The sequence below is a fragment of the Stegodyphus dumicola genome, chromosome 2, assembly GCF_044657685.1.
Source record: "Stegodyphus dumicola isolate Sdum_Otavi_A_Nest chromosome 2, ASM4465768v1".
Taxonomy (NCBI): domain Eukaryota; kingdom Metazoa; phylum Arthropoda; class Arachnida; order Araneae; family Eresidae; genus Stegodyphus; species Stegodyphus dumicola.
In genome coordinates this window covers 31064156-31083107 of record NC_140769.1, presented here as the reverse complement: position 1 = coordinate 31083107, position 18952 = coordinate 31064156, and the positions used below count along the sequence as shown (strand labels likewise).

General features: G+C 33.3%; 1 protein-coding gene across 1 annotated transcript in view; it reads left to right on the top strand.

Annotated features, from left to right (window-relative positions):
* Upf1 (Upf1 RNA helicase) overlaps positions 1-18952 on the top strand; it is a 97422-nt gene that overhangs the window by 62840 nt on the left and 15630 nt on the right. The window contains exons 21-24 of the mRNA XM_035375232.2: positions 7796-7886; positions 9512-9670; positions 9769-9902; positions 14092-14214. Coding sequence (XP_035231123.1) covers positions 7796-7886; positions 9512-9670; positions 9769-9902; positions 14092-14214 — 507 coding nt within the window. The remainder of the gene's footprint in view (positions 1-7795; positions 7887-9511; positions 9671-9768; positions 9903-14091; positions 14215-18952) is intronic.

The following is an 18952-nucleotide window of genomic DNA, read 5'->3' as shown; positions in this document are numbered from 1 at the left end:
GAATTCAGTGAACAATGTTCCTTAAATTCAATTAAGAATTCTACAGAATTTGAATTCCACTTCCTCAAATCAAAACCACGTGCGTGTAAAATTGTAGATACTTTCTTGCAGACGGATACTGCATCATCAACTGTATTTGCACGCGACAATAAGTCGTCCATATACATATCCTCTATATACGTATCCTCTATATACGATATACATCTGATTCCTCTTTAGAATCTAAAGCTACCTGTTTCAGACATCGAGTTGCAAAAAATGAAGCAGAGGGAAGATCATACGTAACTGTATTCAACTTGTACGTGTACATTTTATCACTGGAATTGTATCGCCAAAATATCAATTGATAATTCTGATCTTCAAGGGGCTACCATCACCTGACGATACATCTTCTCCACTTTGGCTGTGAAAGCAATTTTAGGAAATCGAAAATTAATCAAAATTTCAAAAATGTCTCTTTGTAATTTTGGACCTACCCCTAAAAGAAAATTCAGTGATATACTGTTTTCCAGATTTACATGATGCATCAAAAACTACTCTTAATTTTGCCCTTGTGCTAGAAGGTTTAATGATCGCATGATGAGGAAGATAAAACTTTTCTATGTCTGATCTGTTAGATAAATCATCATTAATCACAGTCATATGTCCTAAGTGTTCATATTCATGTATAAAATCTTTATACTGTTTTTCAAATTCCAGATTATCTTTGAATTTTCGTTCCATGGAGCGCAACCTAGAAATTGCTGCCGGTTTTGAATCACTCAACTTCAAATGCGATTTATAAAATGAAATTTTACAGCAAATCGCCCATCTGCATTAACAGAATGAGTGTTTTGAAAATGTGATTCACAAAATTGTTCCTCAGGTGTCAGAAATTCCTTCTTTCCAACATCAATATCCTCTATTTCCCAGAAATGCTTAAGTTCGTAATGAATATTTATATTATCTTCTAGCTTTATGAAGTGTGAATTTGCTGTTTTGGGACCTTCCATATTATTTCCGACCTTCCCAGCAATCACCCAACCGAAAATTGTATTTTGAGCTACAGGCTCATTTTTCGAACCATATATTTGGCCACATCTTACAACGGAGAAAAAATAATCAGCTCCTAAAATCAAATCAATTTCTTTGGGTTGAGCAAAATTCGGATCTGCTAACAGAATAAATTTAATGTATTCTATATGCTTTACATTAATGACTTGTTCCCGCGATGGCAAAGTTAACTTATCCAAAATGTATGCGTTAACATCAATTATTTCATTATTTAACCTTGACCATACTTTTATACTAACAAAGCCGCAGGTCTTGGAAGCTGTCACTCCGCCAATTGCACGCAAAAGTAACCTTCGATACATTCTTTTTAACCCTAATCTTCGAACAGCTCGTTCAGAAATAAACAAACTTTCACATTTGGAATCCAGTAATAATTTAATTTCGATAGTTTCGCCACTGGCTGAGCTGCAATTTTGAATCGTATTACTGACAACTACCTGACCTTTACCCTCGCATGATTCATTCAAAATTCTCTCTAAAGTGCTTTCGTTTTCATTTGGCGCTGTTAAAAGCTTTAATATCTTCATGCAACAAAATATTATGCGTTTTTGAATTACACAAATTACATTTTAACTGTGAATTACAATTTTTGATTAGATGTGACTTTAAACATAAAAAACACAATCCTTGTTTTCTTACAAAGTTCTTTCTAGCAGTAACATCCAAATTCTTAAATTTAACACATTTTTATAAAGCATGAAGTCCGTTACATTTCGAACATTTAGTATTACTAAATTTAGAATTCTGTAATGTTTCAGAACTAACATTACTATTTTTATGAACGACTTTAGCTTCTGCTTCTTTATTTATGATAATTTCGAGAGAAGAACACCTTAAATTTAAAAAGTCAAAAAATGATTCCAGTGTAGGGAAATCATCTTCCGCTGTTTTCTGTGCCCATAACTTTCGAGTTTCTGAATCTACCTTTTGAAGCAACATAAATATTAACCATGGATCCCTAGAAGTTGCTTCGTCACCAAGAGCTTTTAAACCTCTGATAACTTCATCTGAAGTATCAGGTAATTTGCGTAAATTAACATTATCAACCTGTGAAATACAATTTTGATCCAGAAATGTTTTAATTAACAATTGTACAATTTGCTTCTTTTTATCGTACCTAGCAAGCAATTTTGCCCATGCTTCTTCATAAGAATTATTTGATAACGGAATATGTTTAATTATAGAAGCTGGTTCATCAGCAAGTGATCCGATTAAATACAGAAATTTCTGTATATTCGATAAAGAAGTATTATGCACTGTTGCAACAAATAAATCTTTAAAATTCATCCAGTCATTAAAGTTACCCGAAAAAATAAGAATATTCAACTTCGGTAACTTAAAGTTACTAATATTAGAATTCCCTGAAACATTTGGCACATTAGCCACATTCAATACATCTAACAAATTTTGATACTGAAGTTTCAAACTAAAATACATTGATTCAAAATCTTCAATTTCTGACTGCTCTTCTGGTAATTGGGCATCAAATTTATCAAAATCTGAATAAATCCTTTCCAAGCGCTCTAGATGCAAAATTACTTCATGTTTAGATAAATCGGAAGTAATACTATTCTGAAACCTCGTGAAGGCCGCTTTTGCCCTACCATGCAATCTAATTACAGTATCTTTATCCATAATAAGTAATCGAAGTATTCAAGTTCAAAATGAAAATCAATACAAAATATATATAAAACTTCAAGAATCAAATTCAGATGTAAATCGACATAAAAAGCACTTATCTGTACTTGAACTGCTGACGAATTCCCAATCTCGCCGCCGTGCCTCTAAGAATGGCGCTGAAATGGATGATGTAGTTTTGATTTTAAATATCCTTAATAAATTCAACCATTCTCGGTCTATTTAAACCAAACTGAATACATTTAATAATAAAAACATTATACGTAAACATCTAGTAATAATTCTGCAGTACAGATAAGCTTTAAAATAAGAATTACAACCATTACAGGTCAGCTACGTCTTTAGCGACCGAATTGTATTAACGACAAATCTCAAAAGCATGTTGCCAATGCAGGGCAACGAAAAGGTGGAAATTAATTCGATAGGCATGGAAGTGAACACATGTATTGGAGGGATTCTGGTCTTAGAGAGGTGAAATTCAGTACATAAATATCTCAGTATGATGTCATCAATCTGTTTTATATTTTTAACACTATTTAATACCAAAATACAAATGCAGTAGGTAAAATATATGCAGTGCAAAAATAAAGTATTATACATGATACTGTCCATAAATGTTTTTCTGCTACAGAGAGCAAAAGTGATTTTTTGATGTGTTATAATGTCTCTGATCTTTGATAATCAATTTCAACCCCATCACAACATTAGTTGATTTAATAAGCATTTTTTTTTTTTTTTTCATAATCGTAGAGGCATGTATGTGGCAAACGGTATGTGGTGGCCTATTTCTGGATGCGCGTTCCATCCTCATGCTTTTCAGCAAGCTTTTTTACTTGTATGGTGATCCTACAAATTTTCTTCATTGCTTGACTCTTTGCTTGACTTTTCTAAAATACATTTTTACTGAATTTGCAAAAAAACTTGTGAAAAAACACAAAATCACTTGAAAATTTAGAGTTAGAATGTAGGCTATTTATTGAATAGTAGCAACAGGTGTACTGATGTTCATAGACAGTCATAATGTTGCTTTGAAAGAGGTTAAACAAGTGTAGTATTCACAATTGTAACTTACCAAACTGGAGCTGTATACCAAGGATATATTTCTATGTGGACATGTGTCAAAGTACCATTGTACTATTATATATGTTCTTGGAAATACTGGTCATTTTAGAGAGGGGCTCATTGCAGCAAGGTTAATCTTATTTCGAGTATGAAGATTAATGAGTACAATAAGGATTACTAGAAAAAGATAAACAACAAGAATGAGCATATGTTTGTAAATTCTGCAGGACTAGTTTTGATGGTTTAAATACAGAACCAGCTTTCTTCAGCTGCCCAAGTGCAAATGAACAAGATATAATATGGTGAAACGATAAGAAGACTGAAAAGAAATCAAGTTACTGTCACCATCTATTGATGAAACAAGAAAACTAAAATATAATTTCCTTAAATGCTGAGGGAGATAGCTTGGAATTAGGGTTGTTAGTTAGAACAGAAAGATTTTTTTGAAAATGAAACTCCTCTAGAAAATTTATCTCACCTTACAGTATCAGTAATGGTTAATATGTACTATAATGGTTAATATTCACCAATAAATTTTTGAAAATAGAAAAAAAAGGGAAGTGATCATATCATAATAAAGCACAAAGTCAGCAAAACAAATTATTTCTTTGTTTATGTTCATCATTTTGAAATTATATAATATTTCATTTTGAGAGCAACAGGTATAATGTGTCATGCTTGTAGAAAGGAGTAGTAGGTCGAGTAAATCTACCTTTTATCATTATTTTTATGTCATTTAAAAATTGTGTTCCCAAAGAATGTGATAGACAAGCAATCCCGATCGTAGGATTGTGACACTGGCAACTGATGAGTGCGTTGCCACAGAATAGTTTTAGAAGTTGCGTGTGCATGCTCCATGTTGATCATTTTCATGAGGACTAGCTTTTCATGTTTTGTATTTTAAACTTGAATTTATTGTGTCAGTATATTTTGCTTTGAATTTTTTCATGTATCCCAAGAATGCTTTCATGAAGGTGAAATAAAATATAGCGCCAAGAGTTAAATTATTTTTCTTATAAGAATCACTAGAAAATTAAAATTTCTTATGACTGACTGCGTTAGTTAACAGTATGTCTGTGGCAGCTATGAGAACAGGTGAAAATGGATTAGTCTTTCTGGCATAGAGCCAACCCAGTTCGAGCATCTTTTTGCTCCAAAAACTCGATTACGCTCAATGGTTCAATGTCTCAAAAGAGGTAAAGTGTTTCTTTTGAATGTTAGGGAACTAACCTTGCCACTCTAGCCCATTGACAGCATATCTCTGTAGCTTATGTATTTTCATTGAGTCATAATGTGCATGTACAGAAAGGTCATAAAAACAAAAAAAAAAACTTCTCCAGTATATGAACCCGTAGTGGCCTATCTGCTCATCTAGTGACAATGAAATATCAAGTGTTGTTATTTACTGGTATGCACTAGAGATTGTGAAGATTTAAAACAACAGAGCTCTCACAGTTACAGGGACAGGGAAAAATTTCAAATTTTCGCAACACCCATTTTTTTTCTGCGCAAGTTGATCAGCACATTGAAAAGTCATAAATGGCATTGAAATGATACACTCGCGATGAAAAAAATCGGGCACAAAATATTTGAAAAGAAGAGCATTTTAATGGTCTGGGGATAACACAAGAGAGGAAAGGGGAAAAACATCTTTTGGAATTAAGAGTTTTCAATGTGCCCACCTTCACAGCCGATAATGCATTGCATGCAGAAGATTGTTGACAGCTATAATGAACATTTATGGAAACTTCATATTTTATGGCACATTTCAATTCTGACAGATATGGTGGATTTAATGTGGACACCTTAGATTTTAGGTAAACCCAGAACCAGAAATCAATCAGAGTAAAGTTGGAGGATCACATGACCAAGAAGCAGCAAAGTTACGGGAAATGACGCTATCTCCAGAATACCAATGCAATCTTGGAATTACTGTCTTTGAGATGAAAATCGAGTGGACATGCTGACCACTCTGGTCAGCATCAAAGACAAAATCCATGATAGGAATAATGTTAGTTGAACTGCAAAATAGTGATACATGGTGGCATGGATCTAATTGGTTATTGCAGAGTAACGATTGGTGACCTAAACTCCAGGAATCAGTAAAGGAGATAATGAAAAGCTTGAACTTCGAAAGGGAGCTGTGGTAAACTCAACAGTCTCAGGTAAAAATTCCATTGAGAATGAGTTCATTAAAAAGTAGTTATCATTTAGTAGATTGCACTTGCATAGAGTTACTGCTTGGTGTGTAAGATTTGTGAGTAATGCTAGAATCAGTGGCCTATTAAGAAAAGAAAGTTGCTGGAGTGCTTCTGAATTGCATGATGCAACAAAGGTGCTAGTCAAATATGTACAACATTCTGAGTTTCTATCCGAAATTAGGTGCCTCAAAATGACCAGTTCTAAGTAGTAGTAAGGTTTCATCTTTTAATATAGGAATAAACTGTTACAAGTTGGTAGGAGATTGAGTCTCTCCAATCTTTTAGAAGTTCAGAAACATGAACTTCTTTTACTGAAAAGACACCATTTCAGTGAATTACTCTTAGATTATTATCACAACAACACACACACACAAAAAAAGGGGGGAGTTCAGAAACATGAACTTCTTTTACTGAAAAGACACCACGTCAGTGAATTACTCATAGATTATATATGTATATTAAAAAAATAGGTTGTTCAAACAGCAATTTCTATTGTTAGACAATTATACTGGATACATTCCAACAAGACAGAGTTAGATGTATAATAAATAAATGCATGAGTTGCTGTAATGCATGACTTAAATACACTGTGCCATTATTATCTTTGTACAGCTTCATTATTTCATAAATCACTTTTTCATATTTTTAATTTTATGATTTATGTATGTGATATTATTATATTTAAAATGCTCACACTAGATCTAATATCCAGAATTGCCGCAAGTCCAGATTTTGGAATTTGTACTCTATTGCAGATTTCAAATCGAAGTTTAGTAAATTTTTTTTTCTTTCAACATGGTACTCAGTAGTTTAAACTTAATGTTGTGTCATATTTTCCTGTGGATTAACTCTGTAAAACTATGTTTGTACTATATTACTGTACTATATTTATTGATATATCACAATCTCTTGTTATTGTCCTTTTTAGATGAAAAATCTCAAAACTTGGTTTTTAAAATATTGGATAAACTGGGGGGATGGGACTTTAAAGACTGGAGAGAGTATCAATTTCTCAGTTGTTAGTTCAGAAAATCCATGAGAGCTTCGCTTTTTAGAATTGCATTGTGTTTAACAGTCTTCGTAGTTTGAAGTGGAACTACGAATTGAAGTCTGTGAATGTGAAGAGCTGTGCAAATACTTCTGTGGAAAGTTCCAGAACTGTAAAGTGTTCCTTTTGATAAAATAAATTTTATCAAGCTATCATCAATTCACTGTGCTTCAATCTATTTATGAACCAATATGCATGCAACAACATGTATTGCCATGATTCATCTTACAGAAGTGATGTTTTCAGAAGTTGCACCTGCTGGCGTGGGAGAAATTTATGTGGAATCCTAGTATCCAGTTTAACATTGTCCATAGGGTGATATGCCAAGTTTGATACTGACCTCGTATACCACTGATGTTGATTTTTCATTCACTTTCTGCCTTGAATATACTGTATTGCACACATTTGGAAACTTGAACTGCTCCTGGCTTCTGATCAGTCTCAACATTATCAGCTTTTTACAGAAGTTTGTAAACATACTAGAAACAAATTTTCTCTTAACAGAAACTGTTTTGGACATAATATATTGAAGTTAGAATTTATGCTCAACCTCTAATCTTAAGATTAGAGCTCCTGGGTTGCTTCATCATATCGCAAACTGGTCTGATGCCTTCAAAAACTAGCTCAATCCATGTGAAATTAAAATTTTCTCAGGGCTAGTTTTGATGGTTCGGTAAAACCGTCGTAACTAGTCCTGTGAAAATTTGCAAATATAGTGCTGATTTTTGTTGTTTGACTTTTAAATTAATATTTATTCAGCATGTTATTTTTATTTATTTTAATATTTCTGAAGGGTACTCATTTTATGAATACTGCTATGTACGATGCTCGTGAAGCCATGATTCCTGGAAGTGTGTATGATCGATCTTCTCATATGAATGGTGGTAAGCATTTGATAGCTTTATTTATTTATTAATCATTAATCTGAGTTAATCTGAAGTAAAAAATCTCCTGTTAGTATTTGTGCGATTAATAAGCTAACATATTATATAAGTATACTAATGTTTTTCTTATATGAAAATAGAATAATATAAAATTAGACAGTTAATCTTTGGATTATGGTAACTTCACGATTTTTTGGCGACCAACCCTGCTACAGCAACCTGCTAGTTTTTTTTTTTTTTTTTTTTTTTGCACGCCATTTTGTTTTCACGAAGTAAAGGCTTTTTTTTTTCCTCAACATTTTTTTCCAAAAATCTGCTAGCCGAATAACGCTTATTCTAGAACTTTTATGGATCAAAAATGCTTAATCATGACGAAGCTTAGGTGCGAAATTGGGAGAAAGTGCAGAATCGCAAACTGCTTGCCACGTTTTTAAAAATTGCACATGCACGGTATCCATGAACACGTCGACCTATTTTCACTTAAAAATACCAGAATTGCACAAAAATGGCATTGTGCACACTCTTGACTTTATCCATGTACACTGCTAAAGTCCTAGCTAGTAACCTTTATCGCCTTACCAAAATGTCACCAAACTACCTGTTACCATATTCCAAAGATTAGCCAATTAGACTTGAGGAGGTCCTGGTTCAGCCATTGAAAAGAAATATATATATATATATCAGAAGAACATTGTGACATTGTAGTGACATTGCCCGTGGAATCTCACCTCACCATCCTTCATTCATATAAGTCCCTTAATTTATTGCATTAGTAGTTATGTGCTTCTTACAATTTTATTCTTCAAATGAATGTGCCCATTGTTACATGTTTACTTTATCATTCATGCATGTGGGAAAACTGAATTTTTGTATATTTATAAAACTTATAATATGCTTGACTAACTGTTTGGCACATTTCCTATTTAATGCTGAAATTGCTTTTCATATAGTGAAACCTGTCAGGTGCAGCTACTTCAAAAAGTATTACTTTTGAAATCAGTTTGGAAATTTGAGTCATAAATAACTACTGGTATTGAAGATTACCTTTATTCATGTTCTCTAAGGTAATCATCTTCACAGAAGTTGAATCATTTTGAATTGTGAGTTGTTTTAAGTTTTCAGAACACTTCCATGCTGTAATTTTATATGAGATGGAATTTGAATTCTTAGCATAGGTATTTTATTTTCTGGTTATAATATGATTAAATTTGAACAATTTTGCACATTGAAGTCTACCCCACAAATGGCTGAGTGGTTAAGAGTGGTGAATATTGATATTTCAGCCTTGATTTGAACTCGGGCAAATGGGCTGGCTATACCTGTGTCTTGTGTCATGAATAATGAATATGAGCCACTTTCGTGTAGCATGCTCTTTGCAGAGACATCTCTCCTCTTAGATAGATAGCTCTAATTTGTTATAATAACTTTACTTAATTATGTATTAAAGCCATCTGTTACATCTACTTCATCTGGCTTCACAGTAAGGTTAAGTTGTTATTCAATGATTTACCAATAAAGGCAGCATCACTTTGTGTTTCCTTATATATTTATAAGCTGTGCTGTAAACTTTATAAAGAAATATTTACTTATATGAAATTACAAAAAAATGTTTTTTATATTTTTAGGTCCTGCATATTTTAACAGACCACATGACCAAATATCATATATTAGCCCAGAAAGAGCACAGAGTGCTGTTGCAAATCTACCTGTACCAGTTGGTATGTTCTTAAACATGGCTCACATACCTCCACGATTCTATAACCAGCATCAACAGGCCTTACAGGGTAAATTAGTGATAGTTTTTTTTTTTTTTTGTTGCTGTTATTTTTTATCTATTTAAAATAATTTTTTTTAATGGAAAATATTTGCATTTAATATTTAGCTCGTCAGAATCAAAGGAACAGAAGTGCCACCAGAAAAGGAGGTGGAGGAAGGCAGAATATAAATGGCAGAAATGTATCAAATGGAGCTTCTTTGAATTTATCTCAGACTGGTTTTAACAGCCAAGCAAGTCAGGTAATATTTAAATTTAGCAGTTCATTTATTGAATCACACAATAGTAATTGATTTTTATTTAAGAGAAATGAAAGCGTTGATAAATGGGAGGGGGGGAATTAAGCGAGTAAAGTATTAGAGAACCGAGTTTAAATATATTTTTGAGTGTTATAGTTTTGTGAAAATTATTCTAATGCATTATGAAATATAGCATTTTAATGAAAATTTTGTATATATTTATATTCACTTTTTATTTTAGCATCATTAAAGTTAACATAAATTATGGTTACAGATCTCTGTTGATTTAATATTTTAAAAATATAGTACTAGCCATTATTTTTTCAGTGCTACAAATGTCTTTCGAATTTTATGATTTATTTAATTTTTAGTTAATGAAACAGTTTACTTTAATTAAACCTTGTTGAGTGATTAAATGTTTACTTTCTAAGCCGTACCTTTACATTTGAGTACCTTTTCAAATCTTACCATTGTAACTGAGGTATTAAACAATTCACAGTCGTTTTATATAATTTACAGTTTTAATACCAGTCAATTCAAACCAACAATAATTTACATTATTTAATACCAGCCAATGCAAACCAATAATTAATAAATGTTTGAATGTGGTTTGAAATACATAATAGTAAATACCATAACATGTTAATATTAAACAGACATTAACATTTACAAAATACGGTACAACTCTGATATACGCCCTATTTTCACCAAATGTGGTGATATGTGTTCTGCACTGGTTTTTGGTGCGATTGCGTGTTGTATGGCAACCCTGCTGACGTTGAAAAGTCTTTCGCTGGAGCTCGTTGGTTTGCGTCATGCTGTATGTCCGAGAAGATAAGGGGGAAAGATAAAAGATAAAATGGTGGAAGTTGTTGAATTGAAGTTCGGCAAAAGGAAATATCATCGTGGCCTCCTGTTGAGGGGCAGTGGATATTTGGAGGTGTGGAAAGAGGGTCTGGAGATTATTTTTAGTGGCTGTGCATGATAGAAATAGGGATTTGTGATTTTATTTATTTGCGAACCATAGTATGAATTTTCTGGATAGCGTGCCTGGCTGTCATATAAATATGATAGTGATTACGTGGCGGCATGTTAAAGGCTATATGAAATTCATATTTCTGCTGTTCGAAAAAGCATTAATTCATGGTAAGTGCATTTTATTTTATTCTTGTTCTTATTTTGTAGAATGTTATGTTCATTGTCTTTTGGTATGAATTTCTATCATTATTGTTATTTTTGAATTGTTTGAAATTTATTTTAGTTTATTTTGTTGATTAGTGCGTAGCGTCTAGATTGCACAATTCGTAGATGTTTTTTAAAGTTTAAACAGGATGCTGTGTACATGGTATTCTTTGAAATTTATTGTTGTTATGTTAATTTATTAAAGCAAGGTGTGTGTAGTTCGTAAATTTATTCGTTTCCTAAAATGCATCATTTGTAGATTTTTTTTTAAGTTAAAACATATCACTGTGTACATAGATTCTTGTCAAATATTTTTGGTTAGAAACTTTACGTTTTTTGCTATCTAAATTTTTTTTTTATTTATTTTTTTTATTTTTAGCTTAAATTGTGTGTTCAAAACATGGTTTTTGGAGACATTTTAGGCTTTAAATTCGAAATGTAGACCAAAAATTTAGGTAGTAATATGGCAGCGTGAAGTTTCTCGCCAAAAATGTTTGGCGACTTGAGGGTGCATATCAGAGTAGTTCCCAAAATACATAATAAATTACATGTAATGCTATGTTGTGTTATTATTATATATGTTTAATAACATACTAGTTTATATTGTTGCATTAATAATAAACATAAATTATAATATTAAGGGTAATTAATGTATGTAATTGTAAATTATGTTTAAATATTATTATTTATAAATAATGTAATAATTTAACATAATTTAATGCATATTAGTTATATAACTATATTGAATCATACTATAAACATATTATAATTATCACTATTATTAAGAGAAACTGGATAGTAGTAATAATAATTTTTATGAGATTTGAATCATAAGTAGCTGCCTCCTTAAGCTGGCACTACTTTTATCAGCCATATTTCGCTAAGAATTTTTTAGTGTGTCAAACTTTTATCACCAGTTCTGGGAAACTTGCAGTGTACTGCGCTAAAAAAATTTATTGTTTATGAAAAAAAGGTAATTCCAGATGAAGGTCATAGCTGTGAATGCTTATATTTCAATAAGTAGTTGTTATCTGTATGTTTTGCTTGGTAACTGCATCAAGAGCAATTTTTTTCACTCACTCGTACATTCATTCTTCTGTTCAACATGTTACCTTCTGAAATAATGTGATGAAGTATATCAAGAGCAAAGCTGTTTTTTATAGCATTAATATTTTCTTTAAAGAAACGTGACATGATTTTGATTTAAAACAAGAATTGAAATAATTATATGGAGAAAAATTAAAATTGCTGATTTTTTAATAACTAAAATAATTTAATAAATACTTACAACGTAATTCATCTTTTTTAATTTTATTTACAATTTTTATTTTTATTTACTTTTTCAAATTAGCTGTTCATTTATTTAACGGTTCATTATGAAGCATAAAGTCTGGTTATGACCTATACCAATTGGATAAAAATCTATAGATATTTAAAAATCTAAACACTGACAAAGAATAACATGTGAAGTAAAACTGACTTGGAAAACCTACAGAACTGATGTATATTTTATTCTAGTAGAAGCCCTTTCTGCAATCCAGATATTATCAGCTTCTTCTAACTCACTTCAAACACTAGCGTGACAGCTTCTTCACACTTCTTTTAAATGCTGAAAGCATTTCTGCTAAAATATCAGGTTTTAACGAAAATTTCTGCCACCACAAATATAATATACGGCAACAGTTTGCGTTGGCGTGTTTAATCATATTTTATCAAACGATTTGAAATCAAATTTTTGGCATTTGAAAGAAAGAGACTTGGCTTTGGAACTCTGCATTGTGAAATTTGTAAAAAAATATTATTAACCGTTTGTGTCCCAAGCAGCGCGATCACACTGTTGAGATTTATGTCGAGAAAACCTAGTACATTTCGAACATTGTGGACAAAATGAGAAACACGTAAGAATACGTCTGATCACTTTGCAAATTGCAATAGATGTGATGGCTCCTTCGGACTTCTACCTTTTTTCACACCTGCAGCTACATCTTGCTGCTGCTATCTTCCATTCTGCACAGGGTGTCCAAAATGAGGTTGATCTTTTTTGGACTCTCAGCCACCAAGTTTTTGGGTCGAAGGCTTTAAAAAACTACCAAAACATTGGTAGAAAACCATAGATTTTATGGTGATTACTACTCGCACTAAAGGTACTGCTTTCATAATTCCCTCCCCTAACTTTATGAAGAACTTTTTTTTTTTTTTTGGCGGAAAACTTTCATTACAACCAGATGAAATCTATGGCAGTTATTTTTTTAAACTGAATTTAATCAAAAATAAGAATACTTTAAAAATGTTTTTAGTAAAAATTAGCCCTGAATTTTCAGTTCAGTGGTTAAATAAAATGATAAGTTATTTAATGATGCTAATATTTGACTTGCATAATGTAAGTAATTTTACTCAACTGTTTAGACCAGGGTTTCTTAAACTGTGGTTCGCAACCACCTTGGAAGTCACCAAAAATGTTAGCAGTTTTGATATTTCTTTAACTTATTATATAAATTTATAATTATCAAATATTTTTACACAATATATCTGAAAATAGATAAAGTTAAGACAATACAGAAAAAGAAAAACATGAAAACATTTCGACGCATTCTTTTTATAATATAAAAGTTCCTTTTCCTTGCTTTGCACGTGACGCTGTCATTTTGTCTGTTACTTATTTAAAATTTTCACATTTTTCTGTTTTAAAATTATAAATTAAAGTTAATGACCTAAAACTGCAGTAGTAAATTATAGTACAAGTGAAAAAATTAACAGTTTCACTCAAGCGTGTGTCGAATTTGCACGACACTTACTGGTTTCCACAAAAGTTTTGTAAATATTATGGGGTCCTGGGGGTCAGGAAAAAATTTCAGTGATAAAAAGGGGTCATGACTGAAAAAAGTTTAAAGAACCCTCGTTTAGACTGTTAAAGTAGCAACTTTACTTAACTGTGTAGACATGACTATCCAATGAAGATGATGCAGTTTATTCCTTAATTTAAAATATTCTTGCCCATTTTTATGTGTAGGATATGATGGGAGGATTTTCACAAGGACCTCTTACTCAAGGTCAGTTAAGCATGAGTCAGATGAGCCAGCCAAATTATCCAGGTTTATCCCAGCCTGGGTTATCTCAACCTGAGTTATCACAAGTAAGCATTTTTGAAATATTATTAATTCTAATTTTTTAATCTACATTATTAGGGAATGCATTTATCCTACTACACTATATCTTCCATGGCTTCTATCTCTTTCTGCACAGAGCTTTACTAAAATACCATAGTTTGAAAAGATTCCTCTATAAATTATTTAGGCTTTCAAAATATGTAGAAAAATCTTGCATCCAATTCTAAAAATAATAAAATAAATGCAGCCCATTTGATATAACAAATCTGCCTGCTATGTACTAAACCGGTAGACTGAGCAAATGACAAAATGAGACATAAAAGAAAAAAATAAACGTAGAGCTAACTGTTAGTAAAATGTCACTAATCATCTTTAAATCATGTCCAACTATTATAAGTGTAAAATATTTAGTGCTGTTTGACAAATTTTTCATAGTTGATATAATTCTCAAATTTGTTTTATGATTATGTTAACCCTTTGAGTACTGAATTATTTGAAAATTTTTATGCCTGTAAGACGGATATAATTTGTCGCTATATGGATTAATATGTAAAAGCAATAAATTTTATTTGGAATATACTTACATTGGTGATATAAATATATTTTTGAAATAGCATTTTAATTACAAAACATAAATAAATATATAAATGAAACAAAATAGAAATATTTATATAGAACTTTCAGTCCAACTGATTTCAGCTATTTCTTAAAATTATTTTATGTCAGCAAGATTTTCATTTTCTTCCCAAATCCTTATTTTTGCAATTGTTTGATAGAAGATTCACTATCATTCTATAAAAGCTGCATGCATTTTCGATGTACTGGTATTACGTCACTATCACTTTCTAAATCATTGTCATTTTCACTATCCAATTCACTGTAATCACTGTCATCATACAACTCTAATTCTACTTCATTGGAACTATCATTTTCACAGTCATATAATGAATTTTTTATTTTAGACATCTTAGGATAGCATATTAAAAAAACAGGGTAGCTTACAAAACTTCTTGAGTAGCTATAAAAAATAGATTCGCTTAGAGTAGACTTTTTTTCAGTCATGCAGCCGGTGATCAATTTTTGCAATGACTGTTGTTTCACTAGACACTTGTATATGTTTCAGTAGCTAGATGTACAAGATTGAAGCTCCTTTTTTTATTGATGACTTCAATTATCTTCCAATCAATTTGATTGAAATTTTCATATACTGCACAAAAACAGGTTTGAGTGTACCTAAAGAAACCTTCCTCCTAGTATATATATATATATATATATATAATAGTTTTAGAGTATGTTTCTTAATAATATGTCGTCTGTATCTGCTGCATAAAAAATGGGTCATTTTTATATATGCATTTTTTCCATGGTATCCTGGAATGGTTAGCTTGATTAGAATTCATAAGGGTTGTAGCATAGGAGCTGGGTTTTTGTGTTATTGTCATTATATTATAGTCTAATCAAAAAATAAATGAATAGATTGAAAATATGTTATTACTTGGTGTTTTGCTTCCTGAAGTTGTATTTTGCTCATAATACAGTCTACTTTCATTTGTTTTCTTTACCAACAGACTGCATGTCTCGCAAATTATCCATCATCTATGCTTTCATCACCATCACCTTTCATTTTCCTTAAACCTTTCACGTGAGATAGAGAGACTTGATTTTTTTATAGGGTCTAGCATTTTCTGCTCTACATTAAGTAGTAAATTTTAAATCTCCATAGTAAATTAATTTTCTCTGTGCCTTACTTAATGTATTAAATGTGACATGTATGTTCCAGTCCCTAGGGGAGGTTAATCAGTTTGAATATAGTTATTGTCATCAATGTTTTCATTCCATATGTTTATAAAAAATTTGAATAAATTGTAGATTTTAGCTGAGATTGCTATAATTAATAATATATTTGGTAAAACTAGTGGATTAAGAAAGGTTATGCTTTCAAATGCTTAATATTCTGTTTCAAATTTGAAGGTTAAACACAACAGAGTTGAACAGTATATGTCATAGTAAATTATGTTGTGCTTAAATAAATGTATCTCCATCATTATTACCCGTCAGGGGGCTCACTTTTGTGAGTATGGGTGTGGCAATCCCGAGGTACCCTAGCCCTTCAGGGTATCATCTTCTTGATGAGACGGGTGTGACAATCCTGGAGTCCTAGTGATCTATCCTCTTTTCCGTCTCCTCTCCTCTTGGCTGGAACTTTTTCCCTTCCCTTCTCCCTTGTGGTTTCTCTCTACGGAGTTTGGGGCTCGTCACGGGAGACTGGAACAGACCTTGTCTCTAGTTTTCGAGTGGCGAGAAAACTGACCACGTGTTTGCCGTGCATAGAGACCCGTGTTGCTGGAGAAAGGAGGGTCCTGGTAGTTGAGGGGCGAGGTACTGTCCCCAACACACTGCTTTGGCCTCTGCTTCAGCTAAACGGGAGGCACCTTAGTTGTCCTCACGGGTGTCAATCGGCTGGTCACTAGTCCTTGTGTCAGTGGCTTGGGGTCAAGCTCTCGGGAGTACCTGCTTTTGGGAAAGCCGACTGTGGGGCTTCAGTTTGTGTATAGGTCCGGCTAGCCCTATACACAAACACAGATTCCTGTGTTCCCTTGTTGGGCTCCGTGGTGGGCGGGGCCGTTGGACCCGAATTTTTTCTCTTTCAGTTATGGCTTCTTTATTTATTCTCAAGAAACCCGAGTCAAATGAAACGAACCAAGAAATTGAAATTGTTGACAAATCTATTAACAAGAAGATCCGTACTGAAGCAAATACCAAAGATACTGAGATTATTGACAAATCCATTAATAAGAAGATCCGTACCAATGCAAATGCCAACGAAACCACTGAAAATCCTCGCTTCCTTGTTGTCTCTAGTCCTTCTGGTGAACTGCAAAAGATGTCTCCTTTTCTCATAAGCAAATATATACATTCATGTATAGGTGAGCCAAGGAACATAAAGCATCTTCGATCAGGAGACCTGCTTATTAATACGATATCGGCCACCCAGTCTGCTTCTCTTTCCCGACAAACCGAACTTGGAGAAATATCTATAACTGTGTCAGCGCACAAAACATTCAATTATTGTAGAGGTGTAATCTCGGAGATCGACCTTCTGTGTGTCTCAGAAGAAGAGCTAGTCTCGGAGTTAGCTGACCAAAATGTCTGTGGTGCTAGGCGGATCAAGATGCGAAAGGAAGGCCAGTTGATTGACATGAAACACGTGATCCTGACCTTCAGTATGCCTGATCTGCCTAAGAATATTAAGGCCGGATATTTAAATTGTCCTGTAAGACCGTATATTCCAAACCCTATGCGATGCTTCCAATGTCAGCGTTTCGGCCATTCTAAGACGTCTTGTTGTGGCAGCCTCACATGTGCCCGATGCTCACAGATTGGCCACGATTCTGAAAATTGTACCGCTGCGCCTCTTTGTATAAATTTCAAGGGTGAGCCCCCAGCATTTTCACGCCTGTGCCCAAAATGGAAATTGGAAAAAGAAGTGCAGACTGCAAAGGTTACGAGGAACATCTCATACGCGGAAGCCAGAAGATTAGTCCAAAGCACACAGCTACGACCAATACATCTTACGCCAATGCTCTTAAAAGATCTCGTACAGTTGCCACCCAAACCTCAGTTGGTATGCAGACTCCACCAAACAAAAGTCAACAGACTACAAACAACAGGAAGAAAGAAAACCCAACCCATACAGTACAAAAAATAGAAACTGTTATTCAAGCCAAACCTAAAATTAAGACACAGAAAATAATAAATAAAAGTAGAAGCACCAGCAACAGCTCTTTTGATGACATGATATCTGAATCTGCGGATTCAGACAGTATGGAAGTAGAAGAGGGTCTAGAAGTTCCCAGGCATCTACTTCCACGCAAAACAAAAGAACAGCACAGAAAGAACAAAAATCATTCATAATGGCCAACCTCGTCTCATGGAACTGTCGCGGTTTCCACCGAAATTTGCTCGACATCAAAGCTATAATCAATGTTTATCATCCTGTATGCTTCGCAATATAGGAAACAAATCTAAAACCGGAACAACAGGCAAAACTTCGGAGTTTTTCTTTCGTCAGGAAGGATAACCTTGCAGGTGAGCGTGCCAGTGGAGGTATAGGTCTCCTCACCTCACTGGACTACCCATCAAGTTCCTTTCCTTTGACGATACCCCTCCAAGTTGTCGCTACTCAAACAAATTTTGATATTGTTACAGTCGTTTCTCTGTATTTGCCTCCAAATGAGCACATTGATCAGGAAGATTTAAATGGTCTTATAGAGCAGCTGCCTGAGCCTTTTATAATAATGGGAGATTTTAATGGCCATAGTCCACTCTGGGGTAGTAAAGATACAAACTGCCGAGGAAGACAAATTGAGCAGATGATCGAAGATCGTAGCCTTTGTCTCCTAAATAATGGGCAGGATACGTACTTCCATGAGCCTTCAAGGACATTCCATGCTCTCGACCTTGCCATCTGTTCACCATCTTTGTTGCCATTTTGCACTTTTAGTGTCAGAAATGACCTGTACAACAGCGATCACTATCCCATTTTTGTGTCTCTTGCACGAAGAAGAGCAAACCCCATGTCGAGACTCCCTCGGTGTATACTGGACAGGGCAGACTGGGAACTCATCTCTTCCATTGCAGAGCTCACAGAGGAAATGGTAGAAGATGTGCATATCGATGACGCTGTTGAAGCTGTTACTAATACTATTATTCAGGCAGCTATGCTTTCGATTCCTAGAACATCAGGAAAAATACTAAAATATT